Source organism: Pecten maximus, chromosome 9 (genome assembly GCF_902652985.1).
Source record: "Pecten maximus chromosome 9, xPecMax1.1, whole genome shotgun sequence".
NCBI lineage: Eukaryota > Metazoa > Mollusca > Bivalvia > Pectinida > Pectinidae > Pecten > Pecten maximus.
Genome location: NC_047023.1, coordinates 22236229 through 22252080, shown reverse-complemented (window position 1 = coordinate 22252080; position 15852 = coordinate 22236229). Strand labels below are relative to the sequence as shown.

At 34.3% G+C, this 15852-nt stretch overlaps 1 protein-coding gene across 2 annotated transcripts; it reads right to left on the bottom strand.

The window, feature by feature from the left end:
* Positions 1 to 547: 547 nt before the first annotated feature.
* On the bottom strand, positions 548 to 11435 carry LOC117334557 (organic cation transporter protein-like). Of its 2 annotated transcripts, none has more exons than XM_033894240.1 (10): positions 11353 to 11435; positions 9093 to 9538; positions 8446 to 8677; positions 7581 to 7770; positions 6722 to 6860; positions 6239 to 6339; positions 5009 to 5226; positions 4462 to 4582; positions 3635 to 3707; positions 548 to 2795 (listed from the first exon to the last, which is right to left on the bottom strand). In XM_033894240.1, exons 2-10 carry the CDS (start codon positions 9387 to 9389, stop codon positions 2586 to 2588), a joined length of 1581 nt encoding a protein of 526 aa, XP_033750131.1. In that variant the 5' UTR covers positions 9390 to 9538; positions 11353 to 11435; the 3' UTR covers positions 548 to 2585. The 2 variants fall into 2 exon arrangements, with proteins under 2 accessions (XP_033750131.1, XP_033750132.1); XM_033894241.1 differs by lacking the exon at positions 11353 to 11435 and adding an exon at positions 11249 to 11319.
* Positions 11436 to 15852: the final 4417 nt, after the last annotated feature.

Genomic DNA, 15852 nt, shown 5'->3' with positions numbered 1-15852 from the left:
TTCGGTAAACTGTACATGGTAGGGAGTCAATTTTTGGTAAACTATACATGGTAGTGAGTCATGTCTTGGTAAACTCTACATGGTAGCGAGTCAATCTTTGGTAAACTATACATGGTAGTGAGTCATATTTTGGTGAACTCTACATGGTAGCGAGTCAATTTTTGGTAAACTCTACATGGTAGCAAGTCAATTTTTGGTAAACTGTACATGGTTGTGAGTCATGTCTTGGTAAACTCTACATGGTAATGAGACATGTCTTGGTAAACTGTACATGGTAGTGAGTCATGTCTTGGTAAACTCTACATGGTAGTGAGTCATGTCTTGGTAAACTGTACATGGTAATGAGTCATGTCTGGGTAAACTCTACATGGTAGTGAGTCATGTCTGGGTAAACTATACATGGTAGTGAGTCATGTTTTGGTAAACTCTACATGGTAATGAGTCATGTCTGGGTAAACTATACATGGTAGTGAGTCATGTCTGGGTAAACTATACATGGTAGTGAGTCATGTTTTGTTAAACTCTACATGGTAATGAGTCATGTCTGGGTAAACTATACATGGTAGTGAGTCATGTCTGGGTAAACTATACATGGTAGTGAGTCATGTTTTGGTAAACTCTACATGGTAATGAGTCATGTCTGGGTAAACTATACATGGTAGTGAGTCATGTCTGGGTAAACTATACATGGTAGTGAGTCATGTTTTGGTATACTCTACATGATAGTGAGTCATGTCTTGGTAAACTGTACATGGTAGTGAGTCATGTCTTGGTAAACTGTACATGGTAGTGAGTCATGTCTTGGTAAACTCTACATGGTAATGAGTCATGTCTTGGTAAACTGTACATGGTAGTGAGTCATGTTTTGGTAAACTCTACATGGTAGTGAGTCATGTTTTGGTAAACTCCACATGGTAGTGAGTCATGTTTTGGTAAACTCTACATGGTAGTGAGTCATGTCTGAGTAAACGCTACATGGTAGTGAGTCATGTCTTGGTAAACTGTACATGGTAGTGAGTCATGTCTTGGTAAACTGTACATGGTAGTGAGTCATGTCTTGGTAAACTACATGGTAATGAGTCATGTCTTGGTAAACTGTACATGGTAGTGAGTCATGTCTGGGTAAACTCTACATGGTAGTGAGTCATGTCTTGGTAAACTCTACATGGAAGTGAGTCATGTTTTGGTAAACTCTACATGGTAGTGAATCATGTTATGGTAAACTCTACATGGTAGTGAGTCATGTCTTGGTAAACTGTACATGGTAGTGAGTCATGTTTTGGTAAACTGTACATGGTAGTGAGTCATGTCTTGGTAAACTGTACATGGTAGTGAGTCATGTATGGGTAAACTCTACATGGTAGTGAGTCATGTTTTGGTAAACTCTACATGGTAGTGAGTCATGTTTCGGTAAACACTACATGGTAGTGAGTCATGGTAAACTGTACATGGTAGTGAGTCATGTCTTGGTAAACTCTACATGGTAGTGAGTCATGTCTTGGTAAACTCTACATGGTAGCGAGTCATGTCTGGGTAAACTATACATGGTAGTGAGTCATGTTTTGGTAAACTCTACATGGTAGTGAGTCATGTTTGGGTAAACTCTACATGGTAGTAGTCTTGTTTTGGTAAACTCTACATGGTAGTGAGTCATGTTTTGGTAAATTCTACATGGTAGTGAGTCATGTCTTGGTAAACTGTACATGGTAGTGAGTCATGTATGGGTAAACTCTACATGGTAGTGAGTCATGTTTTGGTAAACACTACATGGTAGTGAGTCATGTCTGGGTAAACTCTACATGGTAGTAGTCTTGTTTTGGTAAATTCTACATGGTAGTGAGTCATGTCTTGGTAAACTGTACATGGTAGTGAGTCATGTATGGGTAAACTCTACATGGTAGTGAGTCATGTTTTGGTAAACTCTACATGGTAGTGAGTCATGTTTCGGTAAACACTACATGGTAGTGAGTCATGGTAAACTGTACATGGTAGTGAGTCATGTCTTGGTAAACTACATGGTAATGAGTCATGTTTTGGTAAACTGTACATGGTAGTGAGTCATGTCTTGGTAAACTCTACATGGAAGTGAGTCATGTTTTGGTAAACTCTACATGGTAGTGAGTCATGTCTTGGTAAATTCTACATGGTAGTGAGTCATGTCTTGGTAAACTGTACATGGTAGTGAGTCATGTCTGGGTAAACTCTACATGGTAGTGAGTCATGTCTTGGTAAACTCTACATGGAAGTGAGTCATGTTTTGGTAAACTCTACATGGTAGTGAGTCATGTTTCGGTAAACTGTACATGGTAATGAGTCATGTTTCGGTAAATTCTACATAATGATTGTACTGTAGCGAGTTATGTTTTCATGATAAATGAAAGTCATGTATTGAGGGACATCACCTCCTTAGCAGATTAAGTAGGACCATTTTTCTACAACTTCCACCATCCTGAGATTCATCAATAACAGCATTTCTTCACTAGGATATTAGGCAAGTATAACGGGTAAAAATACCCACACATTGCACATCATTAGTTATTATTTGAGAATACGTAACTGTTTTGCTGGTTTTTACATACAAACAATTAAATCTGATTGAGGGGAACCTCCTCTTCTCCAGGAGTGTGGCCATTCTCTAAGCTGGCTGCATTCTTGGTGTTGTGAGAATTCTGTTTGGAAATGAGATTATCTGATAAGGGCTTGCCTGCTGTCTCTGGTAAAAACAGGACCAATATACCACACAATAGTGCCAGGCTTCCAAACACTGTGAATGGCATCGCCTTAGAATAGTAGTTCTGTCAAGGAAATATAAACCAAATTCATTAGTACTCAGTAATACAAAGTCATATCCTCTATCAGTAATAAAATCTTATAATTTGAGGAAAGTAACATTTTAATTTTAAATCTAATCCAGTTCCAAATCAAGTTATCTGAAAAAGAATTTTCTATCTTTGAATCAATGTTTGTCTTACTAAAAAATAAAAGTTTTGAGAGAAGTTTTTTGTTGCATGGTGAATATATTCATCCATTATGGACCTTTGGTGAGGTCAGTTTGGTGCTATACCAACCTGGTAAAATGAAATATTGATCGAGGGTGAAACTCAAGGTAAATATTTTAGAATCTACCAGCTTGATTAACACCATAGTGACTGAAACTAAGGTCCTAAATTTTTATATTAGATATGAAATGTGTTTGTAAACGGGTGAATTTGCATTATATTTATCTTGATAGCAGGATTTACATTGGGACATTGTGACATCACACTGATCATGGTGTCATAAACGTAATATTGACTGTTTCTTTAATAGAAACCTGACGTCAGTATCTCAAAAAATTGACTCCAACATGACCATGTTTTAATCAGAATTGAGGAAAATCGGACCATATCTATTGTATATGCTCACATTGCTAAAGTCATAATCTGCTGCTAGACTGTGTTTAATATTCAATGTTTTCAAACCATATGCAATACATTTACACCTAGACAGCACAGACCAAACATAAATGGCTACAGGTAGGGAGCGTCAAACCATGCCCCTCAGATCTCCACCAGAGTTGATGGTGCTGGCTCTCTAACCAACGGAGCTATCCCGGCCGCTGTACTGATAAATGATTGTTTGTAGGAACACTTACCAACTGATTGATCTGTGGGGCTATAATACCTCCAACACGTGCTGCCATGGAACAGGCTCCAATCCCTATGTTTCTGTAGAAACAAGACAAAACATGTCAGACAAGACACCCAGACTACCCGTATCGATCACCTGGATATTTAAGTAACATTTACAAAATATTCTGATTAAGATAAAATTTTCACATTTTCCTTATTCTTAAAATTTTTAAAATCTTTTCATCTTTTCGTCCCGAAAAGACGAAATTTAACAAACCTTAATTCTCGTCTTTTCATCTTTGAAATCCAGGTCAAAGGTCAAACTACAGTATGGTGGACCACTGACCAAGTCCACACAATCACGGAATACTATTTATTGTCAGTGAGACAGAACCTAGAAATAGGTGGCACTGATTTTGATAGCAGGAAATACACATGACCACCTAATTTTTCCCAGTCAAAATTTTTAAACAAAAGGTTGATGATAGATACTTTGCCATCTCAAAAGCTTTACCTTGACTTTGGGTGAGCTAAATCTCCAAAGGACAAACATGATCAATGTATCCTATCTACAGCATTGAAAATACACTAACTAGGAAAGGTGGTACAAATCTACTTCAGCAGTAACCAGAAGTCCTGGCTTCGTAGAGAGTACATAATATTGTTCAGGAACATCAATCAGCTCCTAATCAAAATCAGAGCTTGAGTTGTCACCAGGATAAGGCACTAACAGATCCACGGGTGGGTCAGTCAGGACCCCCACTTTTTTGGATGTGGAAAATTTTTTTATAGCCTTAAAAAAAAAAACAAAAAAAAACCCGCCTATGCCAGGTGTATGAAATGTACATACCTTATAATTGTTGGAAAATTCTCAGCAGATGAAACTTGAACGGCTGCCCATCCTCCCGCGATACCCGACTTGCCAACCATAGCGAACACGATGACTAGGATTTCCATGGACTCCATATGTCCTGTAACAATCACACAAAATACCACAATGTACAGATAAACATAGTGGTGTTTTAAAGTATAATCTGTATTATAAGTCAACAGAAATTCCAGAATCTTAAATTTTTCTTCAGCCTATGCTTTAAAATGTTTCTAGTAAATGACTTAGTAGGTATCAAGGGGGACTATATTCTTCTATAATCACCGTCATTTAAGACTATGCCATAATAAATACCAGGCAAATACATTCATAATTTGAGTTGCAATTTTCATGATTGTATGTATGATATAGATATAAATGTATAGAGGATCTGTTTGGAGCTTCCCTCCATTGATGACTGATGATGCAGGTTTTTGACATTTGAATTTTTTCTGAGCCTTTGGCTACTTGTGACAGATTCAACAAGGTTTCCGTCTGTGTCAACATTCTCTCTTTTTTTATTTCTTACCTGTGAGATCAATTATGAAGATAATGAAACAAGCAACACCAGCCAGGATCATGAGAGATGCTATGGTCCAGCGACGTCCCAGTCGGTTGTTGACAAGGATCACGTAAATGAGAGCTGGGATCTCCACTAGACCTGCTATGAATGTGTTGATGTAAAGGTTGCCAGCAAGGTTACTGGTGTTGAAGTTCAAACCATAATACACAGAACTGGACACAAACCTGTAAAACAAGGTCACATGTCAAACTACGATACATAGAGCTAGACAATAACCTGTAAATCCAGGTCAAAGGTCAAACTACGATACATAGAGCTAGACAATAACCTGTAAATCCAGGTCAAAGGTCAAACTACAATACATAGAGCTAGACAATAACATGTAAATCTAGGTCAAAGGTCAAACTACAATACATAGAGCTTGACAATAACCTGTAAATCCAGGTCAAAGGTCAAACTACAGTTGAACCTGTTTATACTATTAAGGCCACCTCTATATAAAGGACACTTGTCTATATAGGACAGACTCAGCAGACCCACATTACCAGACCAATTTACTAGATAGTTAGCTTCTGTATAAAGGACACTTTTGGTATGTCCCTTTCGTGTCTTTTATAGACAGGTTTGACTGTACAATACACAGATCTGAGCACAAACCTGTACCATCATGTCAAAGATCAACTATAATATACAGACGTGGACACAGACCCTCAAAACCAGGTCAAAGGTCGATGATCAATATAATACAAAAGAGCTGGAAACTGAATATCAGGTCATCACTAAGAAACAGATTTTCGTCTTTTTAAAACTCAACAAATTCTTTCTTTATTCATGATATATTTAAAACTCAACAAATTCTTTCTTTATTCATGAGATATTTAAAACTCAACAAATTTTTCTTTATTCATGATATATTTAAAACTCAACAAATTCTTTCTTTATTCATGATATATTTAAAACTTAACAAATTCTTTCTTTATTCATGATATATTTAAAACTTAACAAATTCTTTCTTTATTCATGATATATTTAAAACTTAACAAATTCTTTCTTTATTCATGATATATTTAAAACTTAACAAATTCATTCTTTATTCATGATATATTTAAAACTTAACAAATTCTTTCTTTATTCATGATATATTCAGTCAAACTCCTCACAGTAAATCAGTTATAAGTGCAAAAGTACCAATATTTACAGAGAAAAGACTACAATTGTTTAACCATTGTTACTTACCATCCAAACATTACTATCAGTGTGTTTTTCACCATTGTCTTGGTTTTGAACAAGTCCACATAGTTATATCTCTTCTTCTCAACAAGTGACTCTTGCTCCTTCTATAAAGAGGACAAACAGAAAAACGTTATGAACATAGGACAGATAAGGGAGATAATCTATAATTTTACTTAGTATGTTCTCATTATCACCAAAAAAGGATCATTGCAGTCACAAGATGTTTCTCTCCATGTCTCTCTTCCTCATGTTATAATGAATATTTATTAATTTTTTAGATGGTTCTCGTTATAATGAATATTTATTAATTTTTAGATAGTTCTCGTTATAATGAATATTTATTAATTTTTTAGATAGTTCTAAGAGCAAAAGTTGTTGTGATGGATGAAGTGTTATTGTTTTATAACTGGCAGGTTCCACACCTGTAATTATCTGTTTTTACAACTGTACAGTTTATTTATACAAAATTATACATCTTTATAATACCTTTGTATAGGTGTGAAGCTGTTCAAAATCCTCATCTGACAAAGTGGCATTGTTGTAATCTGCCATTGTTGTGAGTAAGACTTTGGCCTCCTCAAGTCTCCCTTTACTGATCAGCCAGCGAGGACTTTCTGGTACAAACCTGGTTTATCAAAGAATCAAATGTAGTGGAAAAATTTGGAAAGTTTTATGTAAATAATTTTAACAAATGATAAGTATCACATTCAAGTAACTGTGTTACAACTTTTAATGGTAATGATTTAATGATTAGACAGAGTTCTGTAGAATTATATGCCTCATAGTTCTCCCATATCTACCTTAAATAATTGAGACAGCAAAACCCATTAAAAGTCCAATTATGCAGCATTCAAGCATAAAATACCCATTAAAATTTGTCAATTACCCCTTAAAAAATTTGTGTAAAAGCATAATAATTACCCCTGCAATATTTGAATTATGCAACCACATAGTTAAGTGCGTACATGTACGGTTGACCTAACCGTGATTGAAAAATAAAAACATTATCCAACTGGTGTCAGCTGAAATAGTATATCACCCCTTATGTTTCACAAGTGTGTGTAAAAATACCTGGCCATCAAAAAATTATCTGGAGCACAGCTAGTACTTTTTATGCAAAATATATTCTATAGGTTTATTGACAGAATTTCATGGTAGAAATGTGATAAATTTATTATATTGAAAGACATCTACACCAAAATAAGAATGCATAATTGTTTACAGTATCCAATTCAACAGAAAATGTTATTTATAAAAAAAAGATTGATCATAGTATACGTAATATCTGATGTCATTAATTTGACATCATTAATTAATATCATTATTATCATAACAACTTATCTACCTCCATGACAACAGCATGGGTAACCCGGTAACTGATGTTGCTATGACAAGTGTTCTCCAGTCGCGTATAAAAAACCCCCATAGGGCAAGGGTCATCAGTCCTACTGCCCAGAAACCAACACAGCCACAAAATGTCCGCCAGCTCGGGGTCACAAACTCAAGGGGCAGCACGAAGTTTACAACCATCACACCTACAAAGCAACAGGAAGTTTTGTTTATTGGTTGGCCTGTAATATAAAGCTGTTTCTGACCACCTGACATGTCTGGTAAACATATTTGTTTACTTTGATACACAATGATACTGAAAATATGAAATAATAGAAGAGTGAGTTTTATTTGTGCTATGTTGGCATTATTTGATAAGAAGTTTTATGATTAGATTTTGTTTCCAATACTTTGAGGATCATTTCTCCTGTGTTGGAATTATTTTCTTGATGGGGAATATCTTATAATTGATACAGAAATAAGTAGCTCTAGATTTACCCCTGCAGGAGGTCTGCATAGAAGTGCTTAAGGGATATGCAAATCCACAATAGATTATGAATTATAATAAGGCCATCTGCTTGATTTAGTTTATTGGTAATATATTAAATCAGCTTACTGTATGTTCAATTGATGATGAAATGTTATGATGTGAATATATGAAAATGAACTAAATTTGTATCTTTAACACTATGCTTTGCACCATCCTTGGCCCTAGATGAAAATCCCAATAACTAAATAAGAGATAGTGTAATTGTCACCTGGAGGGGAGGAAGGCTAAACAGACCAATGGGTGCATGCATACACACACTCAAACAAAGGGAAGCCCTAAATACTCCTTAAATTGAGCGGGGAAAGAGTGTGTGATAAGAAAAAGCTGTTACCTCCTACTAATCCACAAGTGAGAAATCTCAAGACAGCAAACACCTGCCAGAAGGGAGAAAACGCACTGCCAAACGAGACAATCAGCATCATAAGGTATGCTACATATAACACCTTCCGACGTCCAAATATGTCTGCCATCTGTCCTGTGATTAATGCTCCCAGCAACACACCACACATTTGTATTGTAGTGATGATTTTTGTCAAGTTGGTCCTGTCACAGACCAGCTGCCACTGAAAAACATCAAATAAAGTCGTTAAAAACAATCACTCAGACACTCACATGTACAACTCTTCAAATTTAAAGAAATAAACTATAGCAATGTCAAACTTGTAATTTTTTGCTTTGTTTCACCAGTAAATGTTGAATGATTTGAAATCCCCACTAAATTTGAAATATTTTCGAATAATCCTAGCTATCACCAAGAGCTGTTCCAATTTTTAAGAACATTTGATTAAACTCTGAGACAGAGAAAATGCTTTCATTGCCATTATTTCCAAAACAGCAGTAAAAACTTATGACATATCCCTAAGGTTACTGGTAATAAGGTCATCGTAAAACTGAATATACATGATATTAACTTCTGTTCTATTTCTATTCAATGTTGAACTTATTAACTTATAGGGACTTTATCAATAGAAGTTTTACCTCACTGACAATGGAAGTGAATGGCCCCGTAAACTGTAGACCTTGACACTGGCTTCCATCCGGGAGACACTTATTGCCAACGAATGAACTGGTATTAGTGGCATAAGACAGGTTTGTTGACGATGTATTGTTGTCTTGAAAATCTGGACATTCCCAATCCGGTGTGGCATGTAGAAGAATTGGAAGTAACATGGCCCAGGCTGCAGGGGTCTCAAACATACTCACCAGGATGAAGACACGTCTCTGGAATGGCCCAAAGGAGCCAATCTTATGTAAAATGGTCTCATAAACAGACATTTTAAACTTCAATGTTCACAAATAATATGTAGGGGTGTATGAAATTTCCTCAGATCTTCTGACTGTAGCATTCTTTGTTGAAATGCTCAGACTGCATATTGTCTCTTTAATTGTTGATTCCAGATATTAACACTTCCATGGTCAAGTATCTGAAATTTCAAAGAAGAGTTGACAAAAAGGTTATGTAACATATTCAACTATACTTTTACACAAAATGTATCCCATGGCACATGCGGCTAAGTATAGCTTGGATATGCAAATCTATATGTATTCTACATATTGCTGACTAAATATCAGTCTTACTAAAGGTTTTTCAAATTTGGAGGAGAATAAAAAAAGATTTTGTGACGGATTTAAAATGAACTTAAACTAATATTTTTCACAATTTTTACATTAATGTTTTCAAATGACAGCCATTTCATTGGCTTTTCAAAACCATATTAAAAATGCCCCATTTTACTAAAGCACAAATACTTGTATCTAGCAAGTAACAAGTAAATATCCATTCACTATCTATATAATGATGCATCATGGATTAGGTCACTGTGGCTGTTTTGTAAAATACCAGATACACGAGCCTGTGATCAAACATTGTTTCTATCCGTAATTCCTATGTAACAGGAAAGCGAGTAGTGTACACCTCCACAGGGATCAAACCCACAACCCTCGGTTTACTGGTCCACTTCTCTACCAACTGATCTAAAGGGAAATTCCCTTAGCGAGAAGCTAGAGGGAGACCATATCACAACAATTAAAACTTGCTACACCTCTATACTGATAATGATGAGGCGTGATGATGATGATATATGATGATGCGTGATGATGATGATGATATATGATGATGATGTATATGATGCATGGTGATGATGATGATGATGATATATATGATGATGCGTGATGATGCGTGATGATGATGATGATGATGATGATATACGATGATGTGTGATTATGTGTGATGATTCGTGATGATGATGATGTATATGATGCATGATGATGACGATGATGATATATGCTGATAATGATGCATGATAATGATGCATGATGGTGATAATATATGATGAAAATGCATGTTTACTTATATGATACATGATGATGATGCAAGATGATGATAATGATATGATGATGATCATCATCATCGCAACATGTATGTGTAAGAGTGTGTGTATGTATGTTTTTTCTTTGTCTGGTTTTTATTTTTGTCATCCATGTCTATTGTTTTAATATGTGAAAATCTTCAAAAAATAAAAGAATTATAAAAAAAAAAATAAATAAATAAATAAATAAAAAAAAAAAACTTGCTACACCTGTATATTTTCAGGACCTCTTTCCGAAAAAGTTATTACCAATATCAAAACCCTGCTACAATGCAGTTTAATTTATCTGCAATTGCAATATAAATCACCGCAGTTATATAGATATATTATTTACTAAAAAATGAAAGCTATATGCCATTATGGAGTCAATCTTCAGTGTAAGGATTCTTAATTCAATGCTAGTGTTTTGATAACTACTGAAATAACAGGAAATATTAAAACAATTACAGTCGTTAAATTACTTATTGTGTTAACATGACCTAAAGCAGGGCCAAACTAGACCAAACATTCAACTACTACTAGATCTACTGTTTGAATTACCTCCCCTACACGCTCCTGTTTACATAACGATATTACCAGTTTGGCAATAGTCTAAGTAAAAATGAATTCGAATTAAAACTTGAAGTATGACCCGAATTGGTTTTATTTCACAGAATTGTTAATAAGATCGATGTCCTATCCCATAATGACACACAGTAAGTAGTAACGTACAAATTACAATATAGACTATATTTTAACCGACAGACAAAATAATGTCGTACATACAGTTGTTGTACCGTTCGACTGTTGTTAACAACTAAAATGTGACGACTAAAGTTCCACTGACTGGCCACCTCTTCAAATAAGTCACAATATCACAAGAAATTTACCTTAAATAGAGGAAACATTGCACAACTGGCCGCAAGACTGTTGTTATTGTTGTTATTGCAACACTTTTGAAAACAACTCAACGTGAAATAGACGCTTTGATTAGTATGTCAAAATTCGACGCCTGTTTCAAACGTTTATATGACGAAGTCCTCAACACGTGTTCCGAAAGTCCAAAGTCTATTAGAGGTATAATAGTAGTGTCGTTTACGATCTAAGAACCTCGTTAATCACCTTGCTCTGATTGGCTGAAAAACACACTACCAATCTATCGCGCTCGCTTATTATACCTCTCTATTAAGGATGCATGATTCGTAGTTCAAAATCCGGTGGTTGGGGTACAAAGTTCAATCAAGGACGGCTATTCACAAAAGAGCGAAAGCTATTTTAATTAAGAGTACATTTATAATTGTTATTTTTTCATAAATGAAAACAGGCTTTTCTATCTTAGCCTACAAATTTAAAAGTAAGCGTGTTACATAATTATGTTCAGCATCATGCGCATTTAAAAAACAAGAAATATCATTTAAAAAATAAACGGCATAGTTTTAATGGTGGTGGTTATAATGTAAAACTGATGGTGAAATAAATTAAAGAACTAATGCGTTTCAGCACGGATAACAAAATTAAATCAGTTTGAATCATTTTTGGTGATAATAAGACTGCATTGTACATTGTGTATATTCATAAATCCGGAATGTACTTTTATTATGTGTTATTTAAAAAGATAATCTACTTATTCAGCTTGCATTCAATCATAACTTTGTTTCGTTTTTAACTGCATATCTGCATTTTGCATTAATTGATATAACTAGTCATTACGTGGTAGGGAACGCAATCAATCGGTCGGTTAAAGTGGGACAAAGAAAATTCCGAAGACCTGTTTCTTTGGAAGAAATTTCGCCCCGGAGGAACCATCAGCATCAGAAACAAGTCAAAATGGTAACCTGATGTAACAAAGCTCCCTGGTGGTTGTCAGAATTGCAAAATGCCTACGCTAACATTTTAGAGCATTCAGGACATAAAAGATCAATGCCAAATTTTTGCATTTTATATACCAAATTTGCAAGATATTGTATGTAAACATTGTATATGAGAGGTTGAAGCAAATTCTAAATAGCACACAAAACTTAGTTTTGATATCCAGCAGTTTACAAAAAAATAAAGGAAAAATGAAAATAAATAATTTCAAAATTAGTTGTCAAATAAAAAAGATGCCAGATATATATACTAATATAGACTTAAAAAACTTAATATAGACTTAAAAGTGTTTTGATACGAACACGTTAAGTCCTAAACATAGGAAACTTAAATTAGAAGAAAAAAAATAGAATAATTCAATAATATTTTTTTGTAACTTTACTCTACTTAATGATTATTAACTTGATTCCGGTTTGGCGTCCTCCACCTCTTTTGTCTTGATCAATCAGTCTACTTGGTATTGTACCTTCAAAATAGAGCAAATTATTTTCTAAATTCTCCTAATTTTCTTCTGTTTATCTCTCCTAACATTCCCTTTTACAATACATATTTATTTTATACAATTCAGATTACCTTTTTTTTATACTAAATAGATTATATTTTTAAATATGTCTCAAGTACGTGTATTTTTTTTGTTTTTTTTGTTTTTGTTTTTTTTGTTTGTTTTCCACTTAGACGTAAATGTAAAACCATTTCAGGTAAAAGTAGATTTCAATTGATTCCACGAGGAAAAGGGATATCTGAAAGCTCTTTTACACATGTCAGACAATCTAACAGCTATATTCAGATACTCATATTCAAATTCTTCCTGTATACCTCCTACACTTCGTTGTTGGAATAACCTATAAAGCTCTGTTAAGTCAACAATCTCGCTGAATATTTTAAAAAAAGATCTTTGAAACCTGATGCTACATCTTCTCCGTCCTATTTTGGCATTAGGGACCGAACAGTTAAATGTTAAACATACGAAGCTTAGACACCAGTGTACGACTTATTCCGGGTAAATCTGGTGGAAATCCCTAGCTGCACTTAAGTTTTAAAAAAAGACAACAAAAAACAAACATAGAACAATAAAAACAAAAACAGAAAACATAACAGAAAACAAAAACAGAGAACAATTTTTTTATTATTGAAATATCAGTATGCAACGCAGTTGAATGTGTTTCATTACTTTTGTAATGCTGGGTGAAATTATACACAGTAGCCAAGTACGAATTAAAACAGTTTTCCATTACTTAGCTATGATCCTTACTTTATCTTTAGACGACCATCTGTCACCGGGTATTTAACGTTCAAGTCATTAACTAAACGGAACTACTTCAGCTTTGAAGTACAAAGGGTTTTCTTTTATCTACACAGATATATGATATTCAGGTGGTGCAAACTTGCAATCCATAAAATATTTTGATTCATAGTGATAACAAAGCCCGAGTTTCCTCTGGCCCTGATACCATGTCTTGTGTAGGGCAAGAGCGCACTACAATATGAAAACGTGGAATCTCCACACCGTTCTGTCCTATATACCAGATATAGTGTCAGAGGAAACTCGGGCTAGTGGTACAATGTCGAAACCCTGTGGGTATTCCTTGGTTAGCATTTATTTTACGGTGTAGGCGATCTTCATCCTTTTTTGTAAATCATGTACAATTATGAAATATAACGAGGATGAAAATGGTTGAATTTCTGCTATGCAACATATTTGTTGAGTTTGATTGGCATTACCCTCCAACAGCATATAGAAATTCTTATTAGAACAAACTGTGCCATTCTTATGAATCTGTCTTCACCGAGGAACTGATAAGATCACAGGTACTCGCCTCGTCTGTCAATAACCTAATAAACGATGGTATATGACGTGTATTGACAGACTGTGATCAGATAAGCCATAACACAAATCTAGCAAAGTTCTTCAATTCATCCCTTAGATATTAAATTTGTGCTTTATCTTTAAACATATTGACCATTATCAATCGGACATAATCTAGAAAACCTGAAAACAATAGCACTACAACTAAGCTGTATAATTCCCTATTGTTATTTTCTATTTATGAATAGTTATTATCCATATCTTCCCAAACCTAGTTTGACGTTTACATGTCACGACTGATTCGATATTCAAGGGTTCTTCCCAAGATTTCTGAGATCTCTGACCGAGACCTCTGAATGTACAATTTCGTCCCCATATGTCCTCGTTTGATATACAAATAAGCTCCCTTATATCAGTGTTATATTAGTGTTTTAAATCCGGGTGTTATTGATATAAATTAACTGCTCATGGGAAATGAAAATCTGTCAGCAGAAACAAACACTATAATTTTTTGAAATGAACAAAACTAAATCAAATCCAGCCAAAAGTTTAGTTAACATGATATGACGTCAACACATTATCTTGTATCGTTTCAGTTATTGCTTGGAAAATGATATATATTGTCATCAGCTAGACTATGTTACTTCTCAAACTATGTAAAATATGTTGTTGAAATGTCTTGTATAATATCCGTTTGCTACATTTATGCGATAAAATATGTTTAAATCAAATTCAAAAAGTGTATATTTGACTTATATTTCAATGACTGGTGTCGCCGATGAAGCATGAGTCGCTAACCCTTTTGTAACACCTGGGTATATTATCCTTGTACTCTTTCAAATGTCTCAGGTAAATATATATTTTTCATAGTCTTACTTCGTTATGACGACTTTGAGTTACAAATATAGTTTTCTTTACAAGTCGACATTCACTGGCAGGTTTTTACACAAAAAAATATAATAATGGTATATAAATCCAAAATGTTCTGATTTTTGTTGCATGTATGAAATAAATAAGAGTGCATAAACTCATTGATATTTAAAATACATAATTGATATAGGTTCTTTGTCAAATATATCAACTCAAGGACGCAATACATTTACACACAGTTTAAATCCGTCGTCAAATAAATCAACTCAAAGATAAAATACATTTATATATAGATAATATAGATCCATTGTCAAATAACTCAATGATATAACACATTTATATATATACAGTAAATGTAGATCTATTGTCAAATAACTCAAAGGTGTAATACATTTATATATATACAGTAAATGTAGATCTATTGTCAAATAACTCAAAGGTGTAATACATTTATATATATACAGTAAATGTAGATCCATTGTCAAATAACTCAATGATATAACACATTTATATATATACAGTAAATGTAGATCTATTGTCAAATAACTCAATGATATAATACACTTATATATAGATAATATAGATCCATTGTCAAATATTTACCATTGTATGGCACTGCCACTATATAACCCTACCAATTCAGTTGATTGATTGATTGATGGGGCTTAACGTCCTTGTTCCGGTTATAACCGAGCCTAGGACACTACCAATTCAGTTTGATTGATTGATGGGGCTTAACGTCCTTGTTCCGGTTATAACCGAGCCTAGGACACTACCAATTCAGTTCCGAGTTCACCAGCTTATGAACTGCCAACCGGTAAGCGCGGGAAATTTGAATTTGAAA